General features: G+C 48.4%; 3 protein-coding genes across 19 annotated transcripts in view; 2 read left to right on the plus strand and 1 right to left on the minus strand.

Annotated features, from left to right (window-relative positions):
- Positions 1-10,572, minus strand: part of dcst2 (DC-STAMP domain containing 2) — a 23,189-nt gene extending 12,617 nt beyond the window's left edge. For 2 of the 17 annotated variants that reach the window (XM_085917722.1, XM_085917721.1), the window contains exons 1-2: positions 10,120-10,491; positions 9,991-10,042 (exon numbers count right to left, since the gene is read on the minus strand). Coding sequence is in view for 7 of the 17 variants with exons in the window: in XM_085917717.1 (XP_085773843.1) it covers positions 10,369-10,415 (47 nt within the window). In the remaining 10 variants the exon portion in view is untranslated. Of the gene's footprint in view, positions 1-6,252; positions 6,556-7,289; positions 10,043-10,119 lie in introns of those variants that run through there. The other 15 variants (XM_085917716.1, XM_085917719.1, XM_085917730.1 and 12 more) reach the window with 12 other exon arrangements.
- On the plus strand, positions 10,479-21,809 carry dcst1 (DC-STAMP domain containing 1). Its single transcript, XM_085917734.1, has 19 exons — positions 10,479-10,607; positions 10,723-10,779; positions 10,859-10,984; positions 13,495-13,569; positions 13,654-13,782; positions 14,250-14,389; positions 14,565-14,730; positions 14,802-14,945; positions 15,012-15,133; positions 15,200-15,357; positions 15,440-15,539; positions 15,600-15,695; positions 15,774-15,900; positions 15,979-16,095; positions 16,194-16,336; positions 17,311-17,403; positions 17,506-17,718; positions 18,969-19,060; positions 21,666-21,809. The coding sequence occupies exons 1-17, from the start codon at positions 10,571-10,573 to the stop codon at positions 17,584-17,586; spliced, it is 1,911 nt and encodes a 636-aa protein (XP_085773860.1). The 5' UTR covers positions 10,479-10,570; the 3' UTR covers positions 17,587-17,718; positions 18,969-19,060; positions 21,666-21,809.
- Positions 17,680-25,142, plus strand: adam15 (ADAM metallopeptidase domain 15). The gene is given in 21 exon segments (XM_085918284.1): positions 17,680-17,718; positions 17,966-18,110; positions 18,969-19,060; positions 20,988-21,030; positions 21,032-21,197; positions 21,274-21,358; positions 21,423-21,571; positions 21,666-21,729; positions 21,731-21,844; positions 21,922-21,970; positions 21,973-22,170; positions 22,242-22,353; positions 22,419-22,479; positions 22,481-22,676; positions 22,718-22,837; positions 22,993-23,143; positions 23,230-23,344; positions 24,043-24,111; positions 24,569-24,634; positions 24,710-24,795; positions 24,879-25,142. Coding segments are annotated over 21 exon segments (2,184 nt in total). The 3' UTR covers positions 24,943-25,142.
- Positions 25,143-25,397: the final 255 nt, after the last annotated feature.

Genomic DNA, 25,397 nt, shown 5'->3' on the forward strand with positions numbered 1-25,397 from the left:
CCGTGAGGAGGACCAGGGTTATTTGCGTTGAGCAATTGTGCTTGGTTTCAATAAGGTATGAATGACAAGATGAATGGGTTGACAGGTGTTTTGGGCCACAAAAACAACCAAGTTGAGGGCCTTGTATGGGCAGAGAGCCAGCATCCACGAGGGTCTCAAAGAGTAGTTACTATTCAAAGCGATAAGATCATGCGTCTCGCCAGGTATAAGAAAGGCGTTGCCTGGCAGACGGGGGGCTTCCGAACATCGTGTCTGTGGGGCGTGAGAGAACATCTTCTGACATCGGCTGAATAAAATATTTTTCCAACCAGCCATGTGTCCCTGAAGCATTTCCTTTTTTAAAGCCAGGATTTTTCATCAAGTGTTTTGATAAGACCAGCGAAGCCACGAAGACAATTCACCACGTTTTTGGCGTCACGAAACAGGACCCGTGCTCTTAAATCAAGTTCTCGAGCCGCCCGGGTGAAAGACGTCAGCGCCTAGCCAGGAGGCTAGGGATTAAGGTGAGAATCATACAAACACACAATCGCGCTGCAGGCCCGGGTGAGAGAGAGCAAATAGGGACAGTAAAAACGAATCTAACAATGGAAACCAAGGTCAACCGTAGTCAAATGCTTGATTTGACATGCATAGGCTTGACAGATAAAGTTGATTTTGTTGGGCCGTGGCTGGCTAAGAAGGAAATGGCCTCCCCTAAATGGCCTCCCTTGATCATTATCATGGGAGACATGAATAAGTAAAGAGAGGAGTGGCCCCTAGATAAAATACAAAATAAAAAGAGAAAATATTTAAAAAGAAAAAACATAAAAAAGGGACGGTAACAAAACTTAATGAGGAATGTGCACTATTGAGTGAGTGACATGTCAGGTGCGAATGATAAAGAGTAAAGATAAATAAAGGCCCGTAAGTGAGGGGACATGAAACAGGACATCGCTAGTCGGCTGTCACAAGAGAAGAATAATAGAAAAGTCCCATAAAACGTGGACTTTATTCGAGAGACAGATCCGGATGAGGATGTAAATTTTAGCTGTGTGAATGCGGCGGAAACACAGATACAATTGATCACCGCTTGCGACAAGGGCAAGTACCACACCTAGCCCCCGGAGGCGAAAATTCCTGGGACAAGCCAGAACATTAAAATTCTGAATCTCGATAGCCATACGGGCCGGGTGCGATTTATAGAATGTTCGGTGGGAGTATTCGGCTCTGTAAAGGTTGCACATAAAAGGGAAGCTTGGTGCAAAATCCACGTTTGGCAAATAGGAAAGAGGCACAGCTTTGGCTATACGTAGCTGTGTGAATGAGTGAGTAAGGTAGGATGACGTCAAGGAAAGAAAATCGGCCAGGTCTGGGACCGCAGAGTGCCGTAGGAAAGAAAGCGCGAAACCACGTTATTAGGCATTGATCGAATTAGGAGTGTTTGTGAGTCTCAAAAGTTTTTTTTCGGGGAAAAAGCAGCACCCCTTTTAAAGTTTACTTGAAACAAATAGATTAGGAATACGAGCAATTTAGAGATCCAAAAGTAAGAAATTCAAAGAAAATCACTTTTTCGATTTGGAATAATGGAGCCTAATAGGAGCATGGAAAGCGAGGACAGCTGAGAGGTGGTCTTTGATGTAGTGTAGGAGAGTTAGAAATTCAAGATAGTCCAGTAATATTGTTTAGTGAGCATAACACCAATAAATAATGAGTGAGAGGTCAAAACAGGGATGATGCTGTGTTTGGAACATGAGTTAATTGCGAATAATGGTACATTATGTTCACAAGATCTGGAAACTGTATCCGAAATTGAAGGCTCGAATCAGGAAAGGCAGAAAGCTGATGGAGAGAATTGCGTAAAATCAAAGTTAGGAAAACAAAAGATAGAATGTAGCCTGAAATAGGATGAGTTTGAGGATATTACAGTACACTAAATACTTGGTAATAGTAGAATTGGAGTTTGATTAACAAAAGGTACTCGGAAAGTAATGATGAATTGGAAAACAATATTTTAAGGTTGTTATCCCACTCTGTCTTTTCCAGTATCCATCAGTGACCCTGAAACTAGATCCTGAGCCTTCACCCGCAGCTGTGAATGACAAGAAAACGGTGCCTGGCTCTGAGGCACCTTTGACCTTTTGCAAGAACACTGGAGGACTATATTTGTGCTATGGGGGAGCACAACGCTCCAGAGGAAAAACGACATCCTCAGAGACGAGTACGAAGAGCGGAGGAACTCACAAGATGGGAATGGACTCATTTGAAAATGGAATCATCCAAGAGTGTGGGAGGAGTTGGCTCTGAGGCAACAACAAAAGAAACAACAACTTGACAATGAGATGCTGCAAAGGCACATGAGACATGAAGTGTGGAACACCCAAACTGGACTTCGTGCTGAGGCGTTACAAAAACTTGGTGGAGCTTGGGTCAAAGTGGATGGGAGCTTGCTTGGGCACTGAGTTTGACACAACTGAGGAGCCTTGATAAAAGAAAAATAAATAAATAAATAAATAAAAAGAGCATAATGTGCAGTGCGACAGAAAAAGCATCATAATCAGAGGTTGGATAGATTTGTATAAAACAGATAGGCCAAACCGGTAGGGAATAAGAGTAGGCCAAACCAGTAGGGAATAAGAGTAGGATCACATTTAGCCCATCCAGCTTAACAATTAAACATTTAGTCATGGAAACTTTGGAAATGAAGATAGAGCATCAGCGCCCAATGGGATGCAGTCAAAGGGGGCTAGATTGTTTAATGGACTTAATTAATAAAGCAGCATAATTACACCTCGATAGTTTTGGTGTCAGAAAGTCCGATAAGTTTAAGGAATAACAGCCAAGGAAACTTTTGACGGTTAAGAATAATGATGCATAAAAGTCACACAAGGTGTCCGTTAACGAGATGACAAATGTGATAGGACTCAAATAACAATGCATTGACATGGCAAAGTGAAAACAACTAAGTTGAGTACACTGTCGGAGGGAGCCTTATGAGTATTTTTACCCGATTGGTTGATTAGAATGATTGATTAGGATAAAATTATTTATGGACCGTCTGAGGCTGCATCTTTCCCCCTATGAACAGGCTCAGCAGTAGAAATAATTGAATTTTTGAGGCATTTAGTTGATTATTTTAGGGTAAAGGTGAGGTACGATTGTATGAAATAATTAATGGAGAACATCCAGAAATGAAGAGTCACCTTCAGTATTCACTGATTACCTGCTCACTTACACATACTAAGTTTGCTTGTTGTGGGATGAGAGCTGAGCGATGGAGGTGAATGAATTCATACTTGTGTGGTTAGGGGTGTGTGCGTGTGTCGTTGTGCAGTATGAACGGCAAGTACTTTGGATTTGGTATGAGGTGATCACAGTTGAGGGTAAGATTCCTTTCACCTGAAACTAGGTGGACATTATAGATTGAAATACCAAAGACTGGTGAGTGATGAGTTCTAATATTAACTGTTAGGGTTGAATAGATTAGGTTGATCATATTATTATGTTGGAATGTAATCTGTAATAATTAACCTAAGCTTGTCCTGTCTTAACAAAGTAGTAGAACAAAGTGCCAAGATCCTTTGCACTGATTGACCAACGCAATCAAAGTTCTGTCTACTCAACATCGTAAAACAACCCCTGCTATGATGTGATCAGAGGCCAGGGGTTTCACCCCCATCCTGCCCACTCACACCCCCACCCTGTTTCTCTCAATAAAAAGGCTCTTGCAAGAGGCCCGAGTCAGACCTCATTCGATCATCGCTGTATGCACAGGGACGAATGACTCTCCACTTGCAAGTGTTTAAAACGGGCATACTGTCTCCCGTTGTGCTTCTTGCAAAAATAAGTTAGAGTCAGAACATCTCTAACATTTTGGTGCCGTGACCCGGATCCCAAACATACCCGTTGCTGACCGACTGAGGACGACGTGCTGCTTTCCGTCGACGGGCCAGCGTCTATTAGGCGGACCTGGTTAAAAAAGTCCTGGGGAGTGAATTCTTCGCTGGGCCTTCGTCTGACAGCGGTGGATTGACGGGATCCGGCAGTGCAACGAACCAGGGGACAAGTAAGTTAAAGCCCTAAAATTGTGTGATTGTGTTGTTGTGAAACGCGTAAGAGTGGAAAGTGCACAAAATATAGCTTGGGTTCACGTCCCAGTGGAAGGAACAGGCTAAGAAAAACAGAGCTTCCTTTTCGTTCATCGAAGATGTGCGTAGATTCTTCTTTGTCTGTTCTTCCAAGCTACGGGATCTGGCTTGGGTTGGAGTCCCAGTGGAAGGAACGTGCTAAGAAACACAGAGCTTCTTTTTTGTGATTCAAAGAAGAGTGTAGATTTTTCTTTGTTCGTTTTTCCGAGCCAAAGAACAGCTTGGGTCCAAGACCCAGTGGAAGGAACGGGTTAGAAAAGACAGAGCTTCTTTTTCTTAATTGGAGAAGGGTGTAGATTCTTTTTTGTTCGTTTTTTCCAAGCTGTTTGGAAGGGTTTTACACCCAGCCTAGATAGGCCTAAAAGTAAAAAAGCGCTAAGTTATGTGGTTGAGTGTGTGACTGGTAGGATAACTTGACTAAAAGGCAATTTTGTTGAAGGGTCAATTTAAACCTGCATTGAGGATCCTCAAAGAAAAACAAAAACAATTTTTTGGGGGGAAAATAAATTGAAAAATCCTGAAATACCAAGTTAAGATGGGAAATGAAAACGGTAAATCTCTAGCTCTTGAAGGAGATGAGAAGTACATGGCGAGTAGATTTTTTAATTGTATGCGATACATGGCACAGTGGAAGAAAAAGTATGGAGTAGAAGGGAAGTTGAAAGTTGAAATGTGGGACGTAGTGGTAGAAGTTTTGGAGGAGAGTGTGGCTAGGAAGCCGAAGGGATTGAGAAAGGAAAGAAAAGAGAGAGAATTGAATTGTGCTAAAGTGTGGTTGAAAGCTTCACAAGAGAGAAGAGGACAAATTCAAAAGACAAAAAATATAAAGGTGAAAAGTGATGAGGCCGCGAGTATGTTTGTCAGACCGGAAGACAATGAGGCTACAGTGCGCAGGCGCGCTGTCTCAGCCGCAGCTCAAGCAGAGGGGCAAGAGGAGCTTTCCGCTCCTATGCAAAACTTGTATCCAAGTTTAACAGACCTGCACCCTCCCCCATATAATAGCAGCAAAGGTCAGGGTCATGTTATTAGAAGTCCTGTACAAACAAGAAGTAGGACCAATGCTGCTAGATTTTCCCAAAATGTAGACAATGTCGATGTGTGCCCATTGATACAGGTGCCAAACCCTATTGTAGGGGGTGGCCATTCTCCACATACATATGTTTTTCGGCCATGGACTTTGGAAGAGGTAAGAAAAGCAGTTGAAGGGGTTACCCCTGTTGCAGAAGACCCAGAGAAATGGGCAGAAGACATGGCTGGAATCATACATTCCTATAGACTGAATGGGCATGAAGCAGGAGAAGCTGCAATGTCTTCTTTGGGAAAAGACTGAGCCAAGGTTAGAGGACATTATACAGGTAGAAATAACCAAGGGTCTTTCCCCTATCCCGTTGAGGGAAATCAATTGAGAGGGGAGTATGCAGCACAATGGAATGATCTTGTGCAAAGAGTGCAAACTATATTTCAAAGACGAGCAAATTATGGTCATTTAGCAGGAATAAAACAGAAGCCTGGGGAAGATACTGATGATTTTCGCTCGAGATTTGAAAAAGAATTCAGGGTGCATAGTGGCATCCCATTCAATGATGCAGCTAAGAGTGCTTATCAGCAACAGCTTAAAAATGCACTCCTCACTAATTTCCGCCCTGAAATAGGCGACTGGGTGAGGAAACACTTGGTGGAAGTGGACACTGCTAGTGTTACAACAACCATGCAGTGGGCCAGACATGCTGAAAAAGTGATCAAAATAGGCAAAAATTCTGATGTATTTCATCTAAACGATGATGATGATGATGACCTAGATGAAGATACAACAGTCTTCTTCCGAGGGTCCCAACGGGCCAGAGGAAGAGGTCAAGACCAACAAGGTCGCAGACCACTGTACAATTCAAAACCCCCATCAGATTCTGACAACTGTTGAAACTGTGGGAAACGAGGACACTTTGCGAGAGAGTGTCGTCATGCAAAACAAGACCAATCAAAAGATGGAGGAAGGGGCAGAGGAAAAGCCAAATTCTCAGCATGACTAGATTCCTCCCCTTTGATCTCTTGTGCTCCTGTAGTGGAAGAAATAGTAGATGTCCATACAGCATGGGATATTTTGAATGCATTAAAAGAAAAAACACGTTACCTTAAACATTGGAGGAAGTGATGTAGAGTTTTTGTGTGATACCGGGGCTTGTAAAATCATAATAAAAACTAAAGTCCCTAATCTAAAGGCCTCCCAAAATACTATTTGGGTGAAATCTGTTCTTCCCCCTGGTGGACCCCTTCCAGTTTGCCTTCCGACCCAATCGGTCCTCTGAGGATGCCATCTGCTCTGCCCTCCACTCTGCCCTCACCCACCTGGAGAACAGGGACTCGTATGTGAGATTGCTGTTTGTGGACTTCAGTTCTGCATTCAACACCATTGTTCCACAGCGTCTCATTTGCAAACTCGACAAGCTGGGCCTCAGTACCTCCCTTTGCAACTGGCTACTGGACTTCCTCTGTCAGAGGCCTCAAGTAGTGCGTGTGGGCGACAATGTCTCCGGCAGCATCACGCTGAGCACGGGGGCCCCTCAAGGCTGCATGCTCAGTCCGCTGCTCTTCACCCTGCTGACGCATGACTGCACTGCGACCTACAGCAGCAACCGCATGCTGAAATATGCCGACGACACGACTGTGGTGGGTCTGATCACCGGTGGCGACGAGACTCACGACAGATCGGAGGTCGACCTTTTGGCCGCATGGTGCAGGGATAACAACCTTCTGCTGAACGTCAACAAGACCAAGGAGATTGTCATTGACTTCCGGAAGGGTCACACCCACCACCTTGCCGCTGACCGTCGACGGTGCTGTGGTGGAGAGAGTGAGCAGCACCAGATTCCTGGGGGTGCACATCAGTGAGGACCTCTCCTGGACCACCAACACTGCGTCGCTGGCGAAGAAGGCTCAGCGCCGCCTGTACTTTCTGCGGAAACTCAGGCGGGCAAGTGCTCCTCCCGCCGTCATGACCACATTCTACCGTGGCACCATTGAGAGCGTCCTCTCCAGTTGCATCGCTGTGTGGGGTGGTGGCTGTTCTGAGTACAACATGAAGGCCCTGCAGCGCATAGTGACCACTGCGAGTAAAATCATCGAGGCTCCACTCCCCTCCCTGAAGGAAGTTTACGCCTCCCGTCTCACCCGCAAAGCGGCCGCGATTGTGTGTGATGTGAGTCACCCCGCTCACTCTTTGTTTGTACTTCTGCCCTCTAGGAAGAGATACAGATGCCTGCGCTCCCGCACCACCAGACTCAGAGACAGCTTCGTGCTCCAAGCTATCCGGATCCTGAATTCCCTCCCCCCTCCACCCTCTGCTACATGACGTCCTGTTCTTTTGCGCTATGATCTGGCTGTCTGCTATTAGCGCGCTTGCTCCATTTTGCTGCTCTTATTTGTCTATTTATTTATTTATTGTTTATTTATTTGGGTTATTTGCTTATTACTCATTCGTTGCTCTTGTCTGTTCGTTTTTACTCTTTGTGCTATTTGATGTGAGTGTTGTGTGATGTGTCTTGTCACTGTGGGACGGTGGGAAACGTAATTTCGATCTCTTTGTGTGCCTTGGCATGTGGAGAAATTGACAATAAAGCGGACTTTGACTTTGATATTGAAAGTTTTCTCAGTAACACTGAAGTAACCTTAACAATCACTGCTCTGTACACTGATCACAGGTCATTTGCATCTGCTGCTGTGCTCCTGCCCGCTCCTCAGAAAGACAAATACAAGTTGTCGGCTGTAACCCCACATTTCATTGTTTAAACTTCCCAGTATAACATGGGTAGATGTGGGTTGCCAAACTAAATTTGCCGGATCTGTCACTGATTATGAGGACAAAGGTGATGGGTGGAGCTACAGTACCAGCTGTGACATGTGGAAGCAAACAGTGTGTGAAGTGGCTCTTGGAAGGGCATGCGCTTATGCGCTTCCCTGACTAGTTAATGTTTGTTTGACTGAGATAGAGGCGAGGGAATTGGCTGAGCTTCCTGAAGAAGTATGGACAAAGGGCTCATCTGATGTAGGACATTTAACGCCCATTCCCCCAGTACTGTTATAGATGATCTTTTGTCAGGAGGAATCATTAGGAAGTGCTCGGATTTTTCCAGCTCGGAACACTCCTATTTTTCCAGTCCAAAAGGCCAATAAAATTGATTGGCGAATGATACAAGATTTACGAGCAGTAAATGAAGCAGACAAGAGCACCTAATGTGCCTGACCCCCACACACCTCTGAACACTGAAACCTGACCAGATGTTTTTCACAGTAATTGATCTTAGCAATGCATTTTTCTCAGTGCAAATTCACCCAGACTCACAGTTTTGGTTTGCGTTTACCTTTAAAGGACAAAGTTATACGTACACCAGATTGCCAAAGGGATTTGCTGATAGTCCAACTATTTTCATTCAAGCTATCATGGCCTGTTTGGCAGATTTTCAAATGTCAATCAAAAGCCAACTTCTAGTTTATGTAGATGATCTCCTGATAGCCTCTGAAACTGAAGCTGCTTGCAAGGAAGACTCCTTAGCCTTCTTACACTATCTCTGTAAAATAAAGAATAAAGTAAGCAAAAATAAACTACAATGGGTCAAACTGGAAGTGAACTATTTCGGTCACACGTTGTCAGCTGCTGAAAGACAGATACAGAAAACCAGTGGAGCGCATCTCACATGCCCTTCGGCTGGCCGGCAAAGGGGATATGTGGTATCATCTGTCCCAGTGCGCAGATGAAGTGAAGTGAAAAAACACTTGGTGAACGATGGCTGTGGAAGGGTTCCTGCAAGGAACCAGATCCACCATCGACAGCGTCCCCCGCCCCCAGTTCAAACAGAGGCAGAATAATCCTCTTCCCCCTTGGTGGCCAGGTAGTCTACCCTGAGCCACTGAAGACAACAACTGCGCGGCAGACATTTCCAGGTTCTCTCCGGACGTAGCAGTGGTGCAAAGGGGGTGAGAATTGTTCTCACCCTCCAACAGTGGGCGTGCCAAGCCCCCGATGGCTGGATTTTTGTCTTGAACTGTTGTTATTGATAACATTATGGTCGCCTAAGGCAGAGGGACGGTGTGAGACTTTTCCTGTATTATAACATCTTGCTGCAGGTTTTTCACTCACACACTAAAATTGATCTAAGAAGATTGCGATGATGCTGTTAAGCCATACATATTTTACAGAAACTTAATGATTTGGCCATCGAAAATGCTTCGCAAGTGATGGGTACAATGATGTGCTGTTTCTGTGTTGTTGTTTTTTTTATTGTTTTTCTTTCTTCATCATATTTTCTTATGTTTGATTGATCGGGGTAGGCATAATCATATGATAAACAGGAGGGATATGTTAGGGTTTACAAATTATCTTGATTGTATGATTATGTTGGAATGTAGACTAGAATTATTAACTTTGTTTAAACCTTTTACCTTTACTTGACTCTGAAAAGTTTAACCATTCAGTTGTTGAAACTTTCCAAATGGTGTGGAAACATTCTTGCTTAGTTAGTCATCTAAAATGCTCCACTAGTTTCTGTTTTCACGACCTTGTAAAACAATGAGCTGGGACCCTCCGCACTGATTAACCAGTTGCTGAGGTGACCACCAAACATGTCCAATGTCACCCCTACCCTACTAGTTCTCAATACATATGCTCTTGTAAAAGACTAACGGAAGACTTTGTTCGAACATTGCTGTACCTACAATAACGAACAAATTCTCCACTTGCAAGTGCTAAAAGGGCATACTGTCTCTCGTGTGGTTCTTGCAAAATAAGTTAGAGTGGGAACATCTCTAACAGTCTCCCCTCAACTGTCCTTCAAAAACTACAATATGTTCAAAACTCTGCTGTCCGACTACTCACCTGCTCACCCTTCAGACAGCACATCACCCCTGTCCTCCGTCAACTTCACTGGCTTTCCATAAAACAGAGCATACATTTCAAGATCCATTTCACCACATACAAGGCCCTAAACAACATAACCCACCCTACCTGTCTGACCTCCTGCAGCGCCATACCAACTCCGCACTGCCAACCTCCTCACCCCCACCACCTTGACCAAATACTGGACCATTGGGGATAGAGCCTTTGTCATTGCTGCGCCCACTCTCTGGAACTCTTTTCCCCTGACCATTTGTAACGCTGACTCCCTGCACTCCTTCAAACGCCATCTCTTCAACTCTGCGTATGACACCTAACTCATCGTCTGTGTGTGTGCGTGTGTCCAAACATCTTTTTTACCTGCTCCGGTATCGCCATGGTAACCAATTGACTCCACTTACGGTCATCGCGTGACTGACTGGAGATTGTCTCAAAAAAATAATTAAAGAATAAAAACTTTTTTTGACATGGCTCGTCTCCCTGTTCTATTTTCAGGTTTGAAACTCAAAGTTGAACGCACACGTCACGCACGAGGAGGAGCGTTAACAAGACGTCACGTGCCATGACGAGCAGCACGCATGTGACGTCACACATCGCACGTACGTCGTGTTGCAGTCAAAAGAGACGGGCCAGACTATTGGATGATGAACATATAATGATGATGCTTTGATATGCTTTTATCATGATTATGCTATTATTGGGAACGGCAAGCAGGAGCGGCAGAAGACGCTCGTGGCGTCATCATGACTCGTGACGAGCAGCCTCGCAGCAGTGAGTGTTTTTCCTCTCTTCTTTGCTGTTGGAGTATTACTGGTGTGTGACGCCCCCTTGTGGGGGTGACGTATTGCAGCTGTGGAGCAGCTGATTAAGCGCTTTCTCCCACGTGGCTGCCAACGCTTCCTCCTCGGCCAATCGGAAGAGCTGCGGCACGCTCACGTCATCCTCCGAGCTCTCTTCGGCGCGCTGAGCGGCGCAGGTAATCAAAGCGAAATTCGAGAGAAGACAAGAAAGACTAAGGTGGACGGACTAGTTGGACTGCTACTGGACTTGCTGTTGTTTTTGTAGTGAATTGTCTTTGTTGCTCCGCTGGTCTCCAAAAAACTCTTGGTGAACGATGGCTGTCTCAGAGAAGGAAAACTTCAGTGACACACGGCTGATTGGAAAAAGATTTTATTCAACCGATGTCAGAAGATGTTTCTCTAATATTCGAGTGGCCCAAAAGCAAAGATGTTAGCTGCTTCATAGGCAAAATGTTAGATACCCTCTCTAGTCTTTCAGTCCTCCCGTCTTATACCTGGTGAGACTCATGATCTCATCGCTTTGAATACCCGCTGCAGCCCGAGTCTCAGTATACTTACCTGTTCCGTTGTCCCTACAAGGCCATCTACTCTGTTCTTTTCTGGTCACGGACAACTGGCCATTCTATATTCTGGGTACCTATACATTACTGAAACTAAACCTCCCTATCCAGCACAAATAGGCCTGTGCTTGACCTGGTGCATGACCCCGTCCTTGTGAGGGCAACATACAGAGACATGCAGCCAAAAAATATACTACATTTTTTTCGTTACTTTGTGACCAGCCCAGATGGGAGTTGGGAGTGACATTTTCTCCATCGAGTTGTCTCCGTGGCATCTGTCTTGCTTCGCCAAATGTGTCAGCCACATGCAGTGAGTGACAGCAGCCACGCTCATGGGCAAAAATTGATTGGCTGCTGCAACTGGAAAACGGTCGCTTCGCATCTTGCAGCTCAACTTAGCCTATTACCCAAAAAGTGGTGTGAGCAGAAAAGTCCGAGGGCAACATTTTGTCTTTCGAGGTGGGAAAACAAGTCAGGTAACTTGGCAACGTCGACCACTCAAATTACTATCCACTCATATTTGCGAATGTTTGGCCATGTATGCAGAGTTCAGACCTCCGGGGGCCCTATGTAAAAATATGTCACGCCCCCAAAGAGAGACCAGAGAGAGAAAATTTGATTGACTCAAATTAAGTTTAATATGAATAACATTAACAATTACTCAGTTTTATATAAATAGTTGCTCTACCTCCTACTCAGTAACAGCATCTTCACAGGTGTAAAAATACAACATGCCCCAGACTGACCATAGGGAGAAACGTGAGTATTCCCGAAGCGCCGGTCTAGGATTGGCCTGCTGGCCTTTTTTTGTTTTTTTAAGTCTGCCGGTGCGGCGCAGAGAGACAGGCCAGGCCACTTAAGCCACTCAGGCCAGGAGCATGTGAGGAGGGAAAGACCCGCCCCCACAGTCCGTATCAACCACACAGAGCGCGTGTGGAGGAAGGCGTGTTACGTATGTCAGGTGTCAGCCACTGTGGTGTGTGTAGCTAGTGAGCGGTGCAAGTGAGGTTAATGGACTTTGAACGTGGTAATAAGAAAAGGAAAGGCGGTGCAGAGAGGGAGAGGGACAAAATAAAGAAAGGCCCTGAAGGAGGACGTGGCCAAATGCAGAAAAGTTACAGATTTATTCACCCAACACGGGGCCCTTTAGAAACTGTGTGCTCACGCGTGTATGCATGCCAGTTTGTGTGTGTGTGTGTGTGTGTGTGTGTGTGCACGAGTGTGTGTCCGCCGCCTGTGCCCATGTGGCCACAACGTTCTTGGTGTTGTAGCCCCGTTCTGATTGAGCAGTTATGTTTATATAAAATAATAAGATTTGCCCACATATGAACATGAAAAAGTACCGTATTTTTCGGACTATAAATTGCGTTTTTTTTTCTCCATAGTTTGGGTGGGGGGGATTTATACTCAGGAGCAATTTATATGTGAAATTATTCAAAGATTTTCAAAATTCAAAAATCCGCGATGTAGTGAAACCGCAATAGACGAATCAAGATGTAGCAAGGGATTACTGTAATCTGAATTGCAACTGCGGCGCATACATGGCGGTGTTTTACATAAAGAACAAAGGATTCGGGGTTACGTTGCCTGGCTTACCTGACTGGTGTTATCTTTGCTCATTGTCATGAAGGACGCCTCTTTCTTTTTTCATTACCTGATTTAAAATGCCGCGACGTCTTTGCGGCTACGAGTCTAATCTTTGACAACACGCTGCTGCAAGCCATACAGCGCTACTTGTCTAGACAAGATACAACACGTAACAGAATGATGACGTCACACGAGTTGCGCAAGGCCTAACGCTAACTGCATAGCCATAGTGCGCGTATTGGGCACGCTGGTACTGCATGTATGTTCCTGCACGAACATTTGGTGCTCTCGACGCTCTTTTCTGGGGTCAGCAATTCTCCATGGACACCAAGGCATCTTTTATTCTATTTGGTGCTTTTTATTTTCTTTCTTTACAATTTCATGTAAGTCCTTGTGTTGACTGCGGAGAAGTCTCAACTCAATGAGGCGACTCTTTGTCTCCATTCAAACGCGCCACACAAGGTCCTTAGGTGCTAAGTCACGCTAGCGCCGGCTGCCTACCGCATAAATGATGTCGTGTGTTGTGTTTATGTGAGCAGCCATGTTTGCCGCCATTGCACCGGGCCTGCCGCTGACTTTTGATCACAAGCTGGCCACAGGATGTGCCTTTACGGGTAAGGAGGAGGAGTGAGGAAGATGAAGATGATGTCGCGTGGACGACAGGATGCACGTGTGACCCTAGTTGTGGGCATTTCCAGGGGCATGCGCGTTGGGCGGGGCCACGTCGTCGGTCTTCAGGTGCGCCATCCTGCTGATGTTTCCCAGCATGCTTGGCGCCCGTGGACGCGCCTTCCTCATGCTGCTCATCCTCTCTGCGCTCTACTCAGGTTGACACACACACACACACACATACACACACACACACACACACACACACACACACACACACACATATGCAGCAAGCTCACCTTTGACAGTGCGATGGTTGAGAGTTGAACAACAGATGATTGGCAATAGACAGACAATGTCATCACAACTCCACTCAGTCTCCCGTCACAGAGGTCCCCAGTCATGGTGACCAAGTGTCCTCCAGAAAGAGGAAGGGCTGTGAAACCGGGCGGGCCAAGTGGTCTGAAAAAAACCATACGAGCACACACACCGTAATCGGGCCGACGTGCTCCCTCTCACAAGCTCCAGTTGGAAGGCAAGTGGCAGCCATTTGGACCAGCTGAGGGATGAGCGGCTGTGAAGTGCATTCCAGGCCGTTGAGAAAGGAGAGCAACAGGGGGCATGAACAAGGGTGTATCCATCAAAACAAAGAATGATTGACAGGCAGGCGCCTGATGATTAACAGGTCCAGTGTCCAATATCCAGCACAACATGGAGGCGGCCACTGCGTCTCTGACTTGCAATCTGGAACTTCAAGTGCGCAACGCCAAGTTGTTGTGGAGAGACGCCGTCACACCCTTCCACAAGGTGGCGCAAGAAGTCACAGTAAGGCCCAAATGTGACCAGCCTCCCTCTATTGCTCCATGGCAAATCAGGAGCGCTTTGGTTGTAATTTGGCTCATAACGAGTTTGTTGCGTGACAACTGCTCAATTTCCGTGAAGGCGGCACACCACTTGCCGCCCACGTCACTCGCTTGGACACGTTGTTGTGCACATCCAGCAGAATGAAGCGGAATTGAAGGCGAAGGCCAGCAGCGCCCGCGAGGCCTTTGCGGCCATCCGGCAGGAAGTGCTCGGCGGCGATGGTGCTGCCGCCGGCGGGCGCTCAGCCGACCGGACTGGCACGCAGAAACGCTTTGCCTTCAGCACCCTCACAAAGTGCGAAGGTGAGCCTCGTCCTCGTCCACGTCCACGTCTTTGTCACGGTCATCGCCAAGCTCGTCTCCTACTACTTGAGGCATGGTCAAGGAGGGCATCCGGAAGTGTGCCGATTGGTTCTCCAGCAAGTGGACAGAGTGTGTACGGGTCGTCCAAGTGCCCGTCATCAAAAACATCCTGTGCATGCCCATGAAGTTTAGCTTCCTGTGTGACATCATGAAAGGTCAGCCAGCACGTAGCCATCCTCGCATGGACATCCATGACCATCTTTTGTTCCTGTGTGCCTCAGTGATGACGGGTTGGTGCAAGCAGCACATCCCGGTGGAGAAAAACTTTGGTCAGCTGTTCGATCATCTCAATGCTTCCATGGATCTCCTCAGCACCGAGTTCACCAGCAGGGTTGTCTACAAGGTGGTGAGCGCCCTGCGTCTGCCAGTCGTATATCTGCATTGGCGCTCAGCGTCGCTGTCATGACAGGAGCATCAGCAGCGGACGGCACTGCACGGGGAACTGGCGGACGGTGACTTGATGCGGAGCATCCACGATTCTTTCCGCCAGCTGGCCGCTCACACACGTGGGCTGCTGGATGTGCTACGCCTTCTCGCGTCCGTGGCCTTCCTGTCTGTGTTTGCGCAGTAAGCCAGCGGACGGCCCTCGCCGCCTCGGCCGTCCTCACCACCACCGCCTTGGCCGTCCTCACCCCCTGCGTGTCTTCAGGTCTCTGGCTTACGTCTTGCGCTTCCAAGGAGACGTCTTCTTCGATAATGTGTACCTCACCAAGTACTTGGGCATCATCGACCGCCGCAGGAAGTCGCTGGTGAGGCCGTCGGCATCCTTGGTGCCTTTGTCACCCTTGTCCTCACCTGTCTGTGTTCAGGGCAAACGACATTTGTTGCCCCTCACGCCGTCTGAGAGGCGCAACTTTGTGGACCCCTGGAGCCCGAGAATTCACCCCGAAGAAGTCAAACAAGTGGTGGGCTCACTGAGTGTGCACGCTCCCGCCCACGCGCACTGGAGCGCCCACGTCAACCTTGTGTGTGTGTGTGCGCAGCTGGCGAGTGTTGTTCAGGTGTTGTCTGTGCTCCTCCTGGCGGCGGTCCTGCTGATGCTGGACGCATCTATCTTTCGTGTTCTGGATGTGGTCAGCAAGCACACGCACACCACCTTTAATGTCACTAGTAAGATGCAAATCCGGCGTGCCGGCTTTCAACGTAAACACGCAGGCGGTTGATTGTTGGCGGGCGTGGCCTCTTCAGGCACCCAGCAGGTGGACATCCAAGTGAGTGGAAACTCAATTCTTGCCCGCCTCCTGCGGAAATCCTTTGCTGCATTCAACACATCCTCCAGCGTTCACATCGTATCCGACAACCAGCGTGAGTCACTTGGGGTGCAGGGGTTTCTCGCCGTTGGCCGATGATTGATACCTGGGTGAGCTTGCCCCCCCATCCCGCTCCCCCTCCCCTCTCCACAGGCTGCGTTACTCCACCCTCCTCCCTGGCCACCTCGGCGTACGTCAGCATTGCCTGCTGCCTCCTGCTGGCGGCGCTATCCAGCTGCCTTCAGGTCTATACCAACCGGCTGCGCAGGGTCATTGCTGCCTTCTACCACCCGCGGGTAACGCCCCCTTTCACATTTAGCGTGCTGTTTCAATAGGGACGAATTTTGTTTGGACTTCCTTTAGCCTTTTTGTGTTGTGAGTGAGCTCGCAACTGCTCAAATGAATCAACGATTTGGAGAATCCGAGAGACTTCTTTCAATTTCTGTTGGGAGTTGTAGAGATTCTCCCGTTCTGCTGTCCTCCATGAAAGCAGACAGATTTTTTCCCCAAGAAAATAATTTTTGAAACGAAGCAGCAGATGTAGCGGGCCAATGGATCGTCCACCGACGGTGGCATCAAGGTGTCCGCTGTGCAGCTGCCAACTGACTGACCGACCCGGAGGCGCCGAATTGACGTTGTACTTTGAAGCACAATCTGGCAACGCCAAATGTTGGAGGCTTTTCAGGAGTAAATTTTCCAGATGTTTTTTCTTGCGCTCTTGGTTGCTGTGCTGCGACTTGCAGGGCTTGAGTACTGCTGGAGGCACAGACACGAGCGCTGACTAGCAGCGGCTCGTCTCTCGTACACAGCTGCTGACCCGCTCCAAAATGCCGGACCAGATTTTTGACCGCTCGGTTGTACGAACGAGCCTTCCAAATCATTTGAAGATCCGTTTGTCACTTGCCGACTCGTGACATGCCGGATCAACGTCAACCGCTTGACCTTCTGTAATAATATTGAACAAGAAAATATTTTTGAATAGTGGCGCTCCTCCTTGCTGGGGATAGACCTCTGAAATGAAGAGCAAAAATCCCCAAGTCACCCCAAAAGTTTGAGCGCTGCCCACAAGATGGCGCCAAACTATCGCGCCTAACTACTAAAGAAACTGAGGCACGCCTGGTCGAGTCAATACATTTTTTAGCCCGTCGTGATACGGCTCCTACGACAGCCCCCTGTCCAAGTGCCCTTGGGCAAGACGCCGCATGAGGGGGCACGCGCCCGCGTGAATGTAAGCCAAATGCTCTCCGCGTTTTGTCTTTTTTTCTTCCAGAGGGAGAAAACCCGAATCTTGTTCTTGTACAACCGCACCCTGTACAGGAGAATCCTGCACAGGCCGTCGTGCACCCAACACACCCGCACCAACGTATGCAAACGCATTCGAACGTCTGCACTACGCCAGGAAAACTCCACCGTCTTCTCACCCGTGCGCGTGTGTGTGCGTGCACGTGTGTGCTTTCGTCCACAGATGTTGGAGTGTTTGTCTCGTCTGTGTCAAAGACGGCGGGAAAGGTGGGAAGCCTCGAAGTCTGAGCTTCAAAGTGTGTGAAAAGCCAGACGTCACATTAAACTCATTTCAAATGTCAAAGGTCAAATGTCATGCTGGCAACACACAAAACGTGTGGGGATTTTGTGCACGCTGATGACTTCGGCTCATGTGTGCCATAAAGGGTCAAGACAGGTCAGTTGAACCAACGAAACTTGTCACTGAAAAGGTGGGGGGTGATGGGTAAAAAACATGTCAAAAATGCGCAAGTGCCTCACATGACCTCTAGCAGTTGAAAGACTCGGAACATTTTTATTTTGAAGGCCAATTCTGTGGCTTTAAACTGGAGTGATTTGCCTGGGCGAGTGACGTCACCACTAAGGTCCGTTATAAACGCAAGCAGGCGGTTGGCTAGCCACGTGATCGTCTGCGGACGTGACAGACTCGTGTCACGTGTGCTTGTGACGCGCCGGTGCGGCTGGACGACGCGCGATTGTGGACACAGCAAGCTCAGCGCACTGAGCTTGTTTCTCAGAAACGATCCCATCTCGGTGTAATAGGAGACAATGACACCCCAAGTAGTTACGGTTTGTCTTTTAATGCAGGATGCTTGGTTTCCATATGCCGAAGCAGTTTTGAAGGCTTCATTGCCTCGTTAGCTAGCCTGTCGCCACAAATTAAGCGGAGTGGTCTTGGCGCGTCAGTTACCAGTGTCGATAAAACCATATTTTAAGTAGGACTCCAGAAATCTTCTTTTAAAAGCAGCTTTCCTTTTCTTTGTCGTAGTCTCTTCTTCCGTCTCCTCACTGAAGATGCTATCCAAACATCTCTGTTTCTTGCTCATTTTTGCTTGCTTCGCGGGCTCGACTGAGGTGACATGTCACGTGACCGAAACGAGCGTCTTGACCTGAACCGACGGATATAATTGGGAGAGAATCGCCGATTTTTTAAAAATATTTTTCAAAATAAATTCTTACTCATTTTTGCTAGCTTTGCGGGCTCGACTGGGGAAACATGTCACGGGACCGGGACGAGCATCTTGACCTGAATTAATTGATCGTTGATTAAAAAAATAAAAAATCCTGTGCAGCTTTGCGGCCCGGTACCAAGTGACCCATAGCGGCCTGGTGGTTGGGGACCACTGCCTTAGAGCTTTAAGTGTTTTTGTACAAAACGAACTGAACAAAACGAACTGTGGAGCTGTATGTTAGTGTCGTGTTAGCCGTTAAGTGTGTTAAAACAAAGCAGTATTTGTGTGTTCGTTTTGGATCTTAAAACTCTACACACCCTGTTTAAATGTCAGGTTTTTGTCAAGAGGCCAAGACCAAATAATTTCCCATTTGGAATGTGGTTCTGTTCTTGTAGAATTTTGGGGTCGGAGTTGCGAGCGCTGTGCACGTTTCGCATCCACTATCGTGTCAAAAGTGCATTTGAATTGCTTTCAGGTGACTTAAGATGGTGGCGCCCCCTGCTGGAGCGAACTCGACCCTTCGTGCTGGTGGGTGGGGAGAGGCGGAGCCTGAAGGAGGCATTGCAGGTCAGAACAGGTTAAAGGACACGTATCATGGAAAATCCATTTTTTTGCTTTTATATTCATTTTATTGTGTACTTGGACTCTCCAAGATTGTAGAAAAGTGTAATCTATCCCTCCAGGTTCTGTAGAAATACTTTTATGATCTGTTTGGAGGATATTTTTTTTACTCCGTTCAGTTCTCTCCTTTTTCTATTACCTTATTTTTATCTGTTACATCACATCCGTTGGGACGACTACCAAACAAGGTAATGGTTGGGGCCAAACGGTTTTGCAAATTTACCATCTTTATTACTCAGAGAGACTTTTGTAGTCCAAACAACTCAAGGATGACAAAGTGGAGAGATCAAAATGTTCCGTTGTTGGATGCATCAATCCACACAACTCATTGCAGTGTCCCGCAGCTTCAAAACCTCAAAGAAGTGTTTGGTGAAATTTAATTTTTCAAGCAGTGTTCCCACGTCTGTGGGCAAAGTCCTGCTTGTTCAAGGAAGAGTGTTTCAGAAATCTTTTGTCAGTATGGAGAAGGATTCGCCGAAAGACTTTGTTTTGTTGATGGTTCAGTTCCTTCAATCTGTGGAAACGACGGACACAGTAAAGCGATGACTCAAAAATTGGTGGTGGCTCCTTTCGGCTTTTCCCCTCAGGGGTCACTATAGCGAATCATCCGTTTTTGTCCAGATGGTTCACATGAAAAGTTCTTTTTTGGCAAAGGTTTTACGCTGAATGCCCTTTCTGACGCACCCCTCTGGAATTTACACTGACATGTGCTCCCCTATAGCTGCATATGGTTCTCTGATCGGGAATAGAACTCCGTGGCGGTGAAAGCGCTGCATCCTAACCACTCAACAGGGATGAGATGACAGAAAAATAATAAACTGTATTTCATCCGTCCATCCATCCATCCATTGATTTTCTACCGTTTAATCCCCACGGGGGTCGCGGGCGTGCTGGAGCCTATCCCAGCTGTCATCGGGCAGTAGCCAGGGGACACCCTGAACTGGTTGCCAGCCGATCGCAGGGCACACAGGGACAAACAACCATCTGCACTCGCACTCACACCTAGGGGAAATTTGGAGTGCTCAATTGGCCTACCAAGCATGTTTTGGGGATATGGGAGGAAACCAGAGTGCCCGGAGAAAACCCTCGCGGGGCCGGGGAAAACATGCAAACTCTACACAGGGAGGGCCGGAGGTGGAATCGAATCAGCAGCCTCCTAACTGTGAGGCAGACATGCTAACCAGTCCGCTACCGAGCTACGGCGCAACTGTATTTCACTTTCATATTTTTGCGTGTTTATCCATTTGTTTTCATAGCATTAGCATCAGGCTTTCTGGTTTTTACTTGTGGATGTATTTTGAGTAGTTGTATCAGATGAATTGCATTGAAGATGTTGTAGCTTGGGGAACACAATCTGTTAAATGCATTTGGTAGCTTCTCGCTAACGCTATCATTAGCTTACTGGTTAACTTGACTGCAGTGCTTGTTTACAAGATGTGTTCATAAATATTGTGAGGGGATTTATTTTGTTACATGTTATGAATGTATTGACAAGTCTTCTGCCGTGAACATCTTTTACTCAATCAAAAAGTTTGCGGCGCAAGTATACACCTCCTCGGTTGAAAAAACTACAAATATGTCGACCAGAAAGTGAGGCAGGCGCACATCTTGTGGCCTGGAGGTAGTGGGGTGTGAAGTATTTCATTTGCATTTAAAGAGACAGCACCAAAACAGGGTGCGCTGAGCCACACCTCAGAACAAGTATAAAAGAGGGACCTGTGATGCTATCAAAACGAGGAATTCAGACAAAAGCATCACTGTTCCACTTTATATAGACCACAACTGAGTAAAACAGATTGATTGCTGATTTAAGGTGGTAGAATTTTGGGGTCGGAGTTGCTTGCTAAATATTGTTAATATTGTTGGTGACCAGGTAACTGGGACCCCCAAAACACTCTGCGTGTGTGCGTCAGTACTACCGGCCTCTGAAGGTGCGAGTGGCACTGACGGGTCTGGAGGTGTGGAGCGACCGTGATAAAATCCGCTTGGAGAAGAACCCCAGCGCCACGCTCAACAACTTTTTGCTGTGGCGGAGAAGGGAGCTCCTGCCGCGCCTTCGCCACGACAATGGTCAGCTGGTCATGTACGCCCCTCACCTCAGCCTCGCTCCAACTTACCTCTCGCTGACGTCCTATTGCCTCTCTGCCGGTTGGGCGCAGGGGCGGTGCCTTGGACGGCACCACGGTGGGCATGGCGGCACAGGCGTCCATGTGCTCCACAGACCGCTCGGGTGGCATTAACGTGGTGAGTGGAGCAACTGACTCCACATCATGTTCATCGTCTTCATGTGCCCGCCTGCCATGCGCAGGATCACCTGGTAAGCGTCCTGGGGGTGGCGTCCACGGTGGCTCATGAGCTGGGTCACAACCTGGGGATGAGCCACGACAGCGACAAACGCTGCTGCCGCTGCAACAACGGGCCCCACGTGGGTGGCTGCATCATGGAACCTTCCACCGGGTTGGCTACTTGCGACTGACTTGTTCTTGATTTCCAATTTGTTGGCTTGCTTTTGTCTTCCCACTGACCCTAAACTATCCCACACCCACGCCAGGTTCCTGCCGGGTCAACAGTTCAGCAGCTGTAGTGTGTCGGACCTGTCGCTCAGTCTGCTGAGGGGGAGGCGGCATGTGCCTGTTCAACGTGCCGTCGCCCGAGCGCCTCCTGGGTGGACCCCGCTGCGGCAACTTCTACGTGGAGTCTGGCGAGGACTGCGACTGCGGCCAGCTGGAGGTATGTGCCCTAAGCGGCGCACTGCGGCTCGGCTCGATACTAACAGCGGCCCTCCATGCCGTGCTCCCAATGCTCAGGAGTGCCAGGACCCCTGCTGTGATGCGGCCACCTGTCAGCTGCGCCCCGCCGCTCGTCCAACGGCATGTGCTGCCGGGACTGCCAGGTGGGCGCTGCCCCGTACCCAAAGTCCTGCACGGGCTCCTCTGCCTTCTGCCCGCCCAACGTCTACGTCCAGAACGGCGAGCCCCGTGAGAATGCCGCTGCCTTCTGCTTTGGAGGCACCTGCGCCAGCATGCATGCGCAGTGCCAAGCGCTTTGGGGACCCAGTGAGTCGTGCTGAGCCAAGTCCTTGGTGGCGCTGCGTGTGAGAGTTGTAATAGCGCCCTCGCCTGGTCAGATGCCACCGCCGCGCCGGCCGTCTGCTTCTTGTCCGTCAACAAGCAAGGAAACAAATATGGAAACTGTGGCCAGCTGGGCAATGGGTCCTACGTCGCCTGCCGCCCAAGTCAGTGCTTTGTCTGGGCGTCGACCGTGCGTGTCTTTGTGTATGCGCGACTTGCGCATGTCCTTGCAGTGACGTGAAGTGCGACAGGATCCAGTGCCAGGGTGGCCCGGAGCGCCCCCTGCTGGGCGCCTGACGCCGAGATCCTGACCACCACCGTGCGCTTGGACCTTGGCAACCTGGTATGCCGGGGGACCGTGTTCCACTTGGGGGACGATGTGTCTGACCCTGCCTCCGTGGCCCAGGGTACCGCCTGCAGCACCGGCAAGGTGAGGCTCAAATTTGCTCAAATGGATTCAAATGGGCTCTTAGAAGTGCGCTAATGCCGAAGCTCCACCCGCTGAATTTGCATTCATGCAACAATGACGTCTAAAAGTCTCTATCTGGTGGGGCCTTGCTTTTGTTATGCCAAGCCGGATGGGCGCCGCCCGACTGTGCCTACGCCGGACAGGGAGGGAGCGTGGACAGCGGCCCCACGCGGGCAGCCTTAAGTACACAGCCGCACATTAAACCCATGCTCACAAAAAATGCCGTATACAAACAACATCCAAACCAAACTCATGTGCATGTTCCGCGTGCGTGCGCGTGTATGCGCGCATGTGCGTGTGCGTGCGTGTGGTGCGTGTGCGTGCGTGTGTGTGCGCAGATTCCAATCCAGTCCTGGTGGCCCTGCTGGTGCTCTTCCTCCTCCTTCTACCAATACTGCTTTTCTTCCTTGGTCTTCGCTTCGCTCACGTCTGTCGTGTGTGTTTCACCTTGGGACACAGCAAACTCTTTTCCAAATCCCCACACAACCGGTAAACCTGCCGTGTGCATGCATACAGTTGCGTGTGCGTGTGTATATCCGTTTGCACATGTGTGATCACATACAACACTGATGCAGGATTCAGGTGAGAGAGCGGAGTTCAGACCGCAATGTGGACCAACTTTGTCCGCTGAGGTTGGATGACAGGGCGGCGGCGGGCGTGGTGGCGACGAAGGCCCCACCCTTCAAAGTGGTATGCCAGACACATAGCGAGATGCCCAAGGGCATGCGGGCTGTCACGCTGCCACTTCCTGTTTTGTCCCCCCCCAACGGCATGAGCGCTTTCTGTCTGTGCCACCTCATTTGCTTGCTTTAACTCAACTGTTGTTGTGGCTTTTGTGTGGCTCCTGAGACGTGTTATGAGCAATGTCTGCAGAAGCTGGATAACAATCCTGATCATTTAAATCAGGTGTGTTGCAGCAGGGAGACCTATAAAACATACAGGAAACAGGCCCTCAAGGACCGGAGTTGCTCACCCTTAGTGTGGAATCAGTAGATTATTCAGAAGGTTTCATAGTCAACTGTCACCATGTGACACCCTTTTCTGGGCTATAGAAATAAACTTGATTTTCAAGGCAGCGTTGAGATGTCAGTGACTGGCAGTGTTGTTTTACTCTGAGGTCTTGTGGTGTCCTCGAGCGTCCTGGCCTTGTGGAACCTTCTGCTAGAATCTTGTGCCCGTCTCCAGAATGTTGTCACATGCTTTGCCATGTGGCGGAAGAGAATGGTGTCCAATGCCGCAGTGTTCTAAAAGAGTGTGAAAACGTCACAGTATGAACAAGAGGGTTATGCGAGGGCACAGAATGTGCAGAATGTTGAAAAGTGTAGCAGCGTGTGCGCCGCCTGCCACTCCGCCTTCCAGTTTCAGCTAACTTGTTGTCGTGACTTCAGGGGTCCGAACGTCGTCCGGCTCCACCCACCAAGCCTCTTCCCCGCACTCCTCACGCCAGAGGCGTTCAGGTAGGAACTGTCATTTGGACCCTAGGAACACCGAGAGGGAGAATGCTTGCCGTTGAGTGGCAGTGCAAAAATGAGTGTCTTTTGTGGCGTGAGCCCTCTGCTGGGAGAAAAGGGCAAAACTTGAATGAAGTCAGGTCACCGCTGGGGACACGCACCCAAGATTCTTTTAAACATTCTTTTGAGCGGAAGATCAAAGACATCTTTGATCAATAATCAATGTTTGTAAAAGTGACTCTGTAAGGCCCAGCAAGCCATCAATGTCCGCTTCCTCCTTCTTCATGCTAACGTAATGCTAGCTAGCTTCGGAATGTTGCGCCCTTCAAGATGTGTGTTAGCATTAGCATGTTTGATATGCTTCGTTTTGCTGTCATCACGGCACTGCATGTCACCGTGAGCACCTTTCATGTCTTTGTCCTGACTTTCTTGTCTTTGTCCTCACCTTTATTATAACGTCCAGCTTCTAAAGAGCTTCCCACCTGTGCCCACTAAGCCCCTCCCCCTCAACCCACTCTCACCCCATCAGGTATGGGAATGTTGTGGGTACATGGTACGGACGGACGTGCATGCGTGCATCATTTGACACAAATTCCCTCTTCAGGCGCCTAAACCAGCGGTGCCCCAAAAGCCGTCGGATCTTTCACCGAGCTCCCGTCTGACTGTTGCGTCGCCAGCATCTGCTAACAGGTTGGAAGCGGTGCCCTGCGTTTTTTTGCACTGGTTGAAGTTGACTCCAAACAAAACATGCCGATCGTGATTTGGTCCCCCAGCCGTGGCGGTCAGCCCTGTCCTCCACCACGTCCCGCAATTCCACCCAGGCCGGGGCGACTGTGACATGGCGGGGCTCTATGCTCATGCTGCTTCTCATTGGCTCAGGAGGCCACGCCAACTTCTCAGCAGCAAATCACTGAGCTGACCAACAGAAGACCAGATATTTTTTGGTGGGAACAAACATGAAAAGTATGACATGATGTCATCTATTGCTTTGTCACTTTTTGTAACTGCCTGACAAAATAAAAGTTATCTCATTCCAAGTCTGTCAAATCTGTTCGAGTAGCTTGCAGTCTTTCAAAGAAACAACCTCTGCCATGGTGGTGGACATCACTAAAGCTGCAGAGATAATAAAAAGTGCAATGAAATTCTAACCCAGGTAATGTTAAGCGTTAAGGGTATTTAATGTGAAGGCAAAGGCCTTCACACTTGTGTTATTCTACACCATAAACTTTATTAGTGTGAAGGCCTTCTACACCAGGGGTGGCCAACCAGTCAAAAACTAAAAGCCACATTTT

The sequence above is a fragment of the Syngnathus leptorhynchus genome, chromosome 8, assembly GCF_054491065.1.
Source record: "Syngnathus leptorhynchus isolate UIUO chromosome 8, UIUO_Slep, whole genome shotgun sequence".
NCBI classification, from domain to species: domain Eukaryota; kingdom Metazoa; phylum Chordata; class Actinopteri; order Syngnathiformes; family Syngnathidae; genus Syngnathus; species Syngnathus leptorhynchus.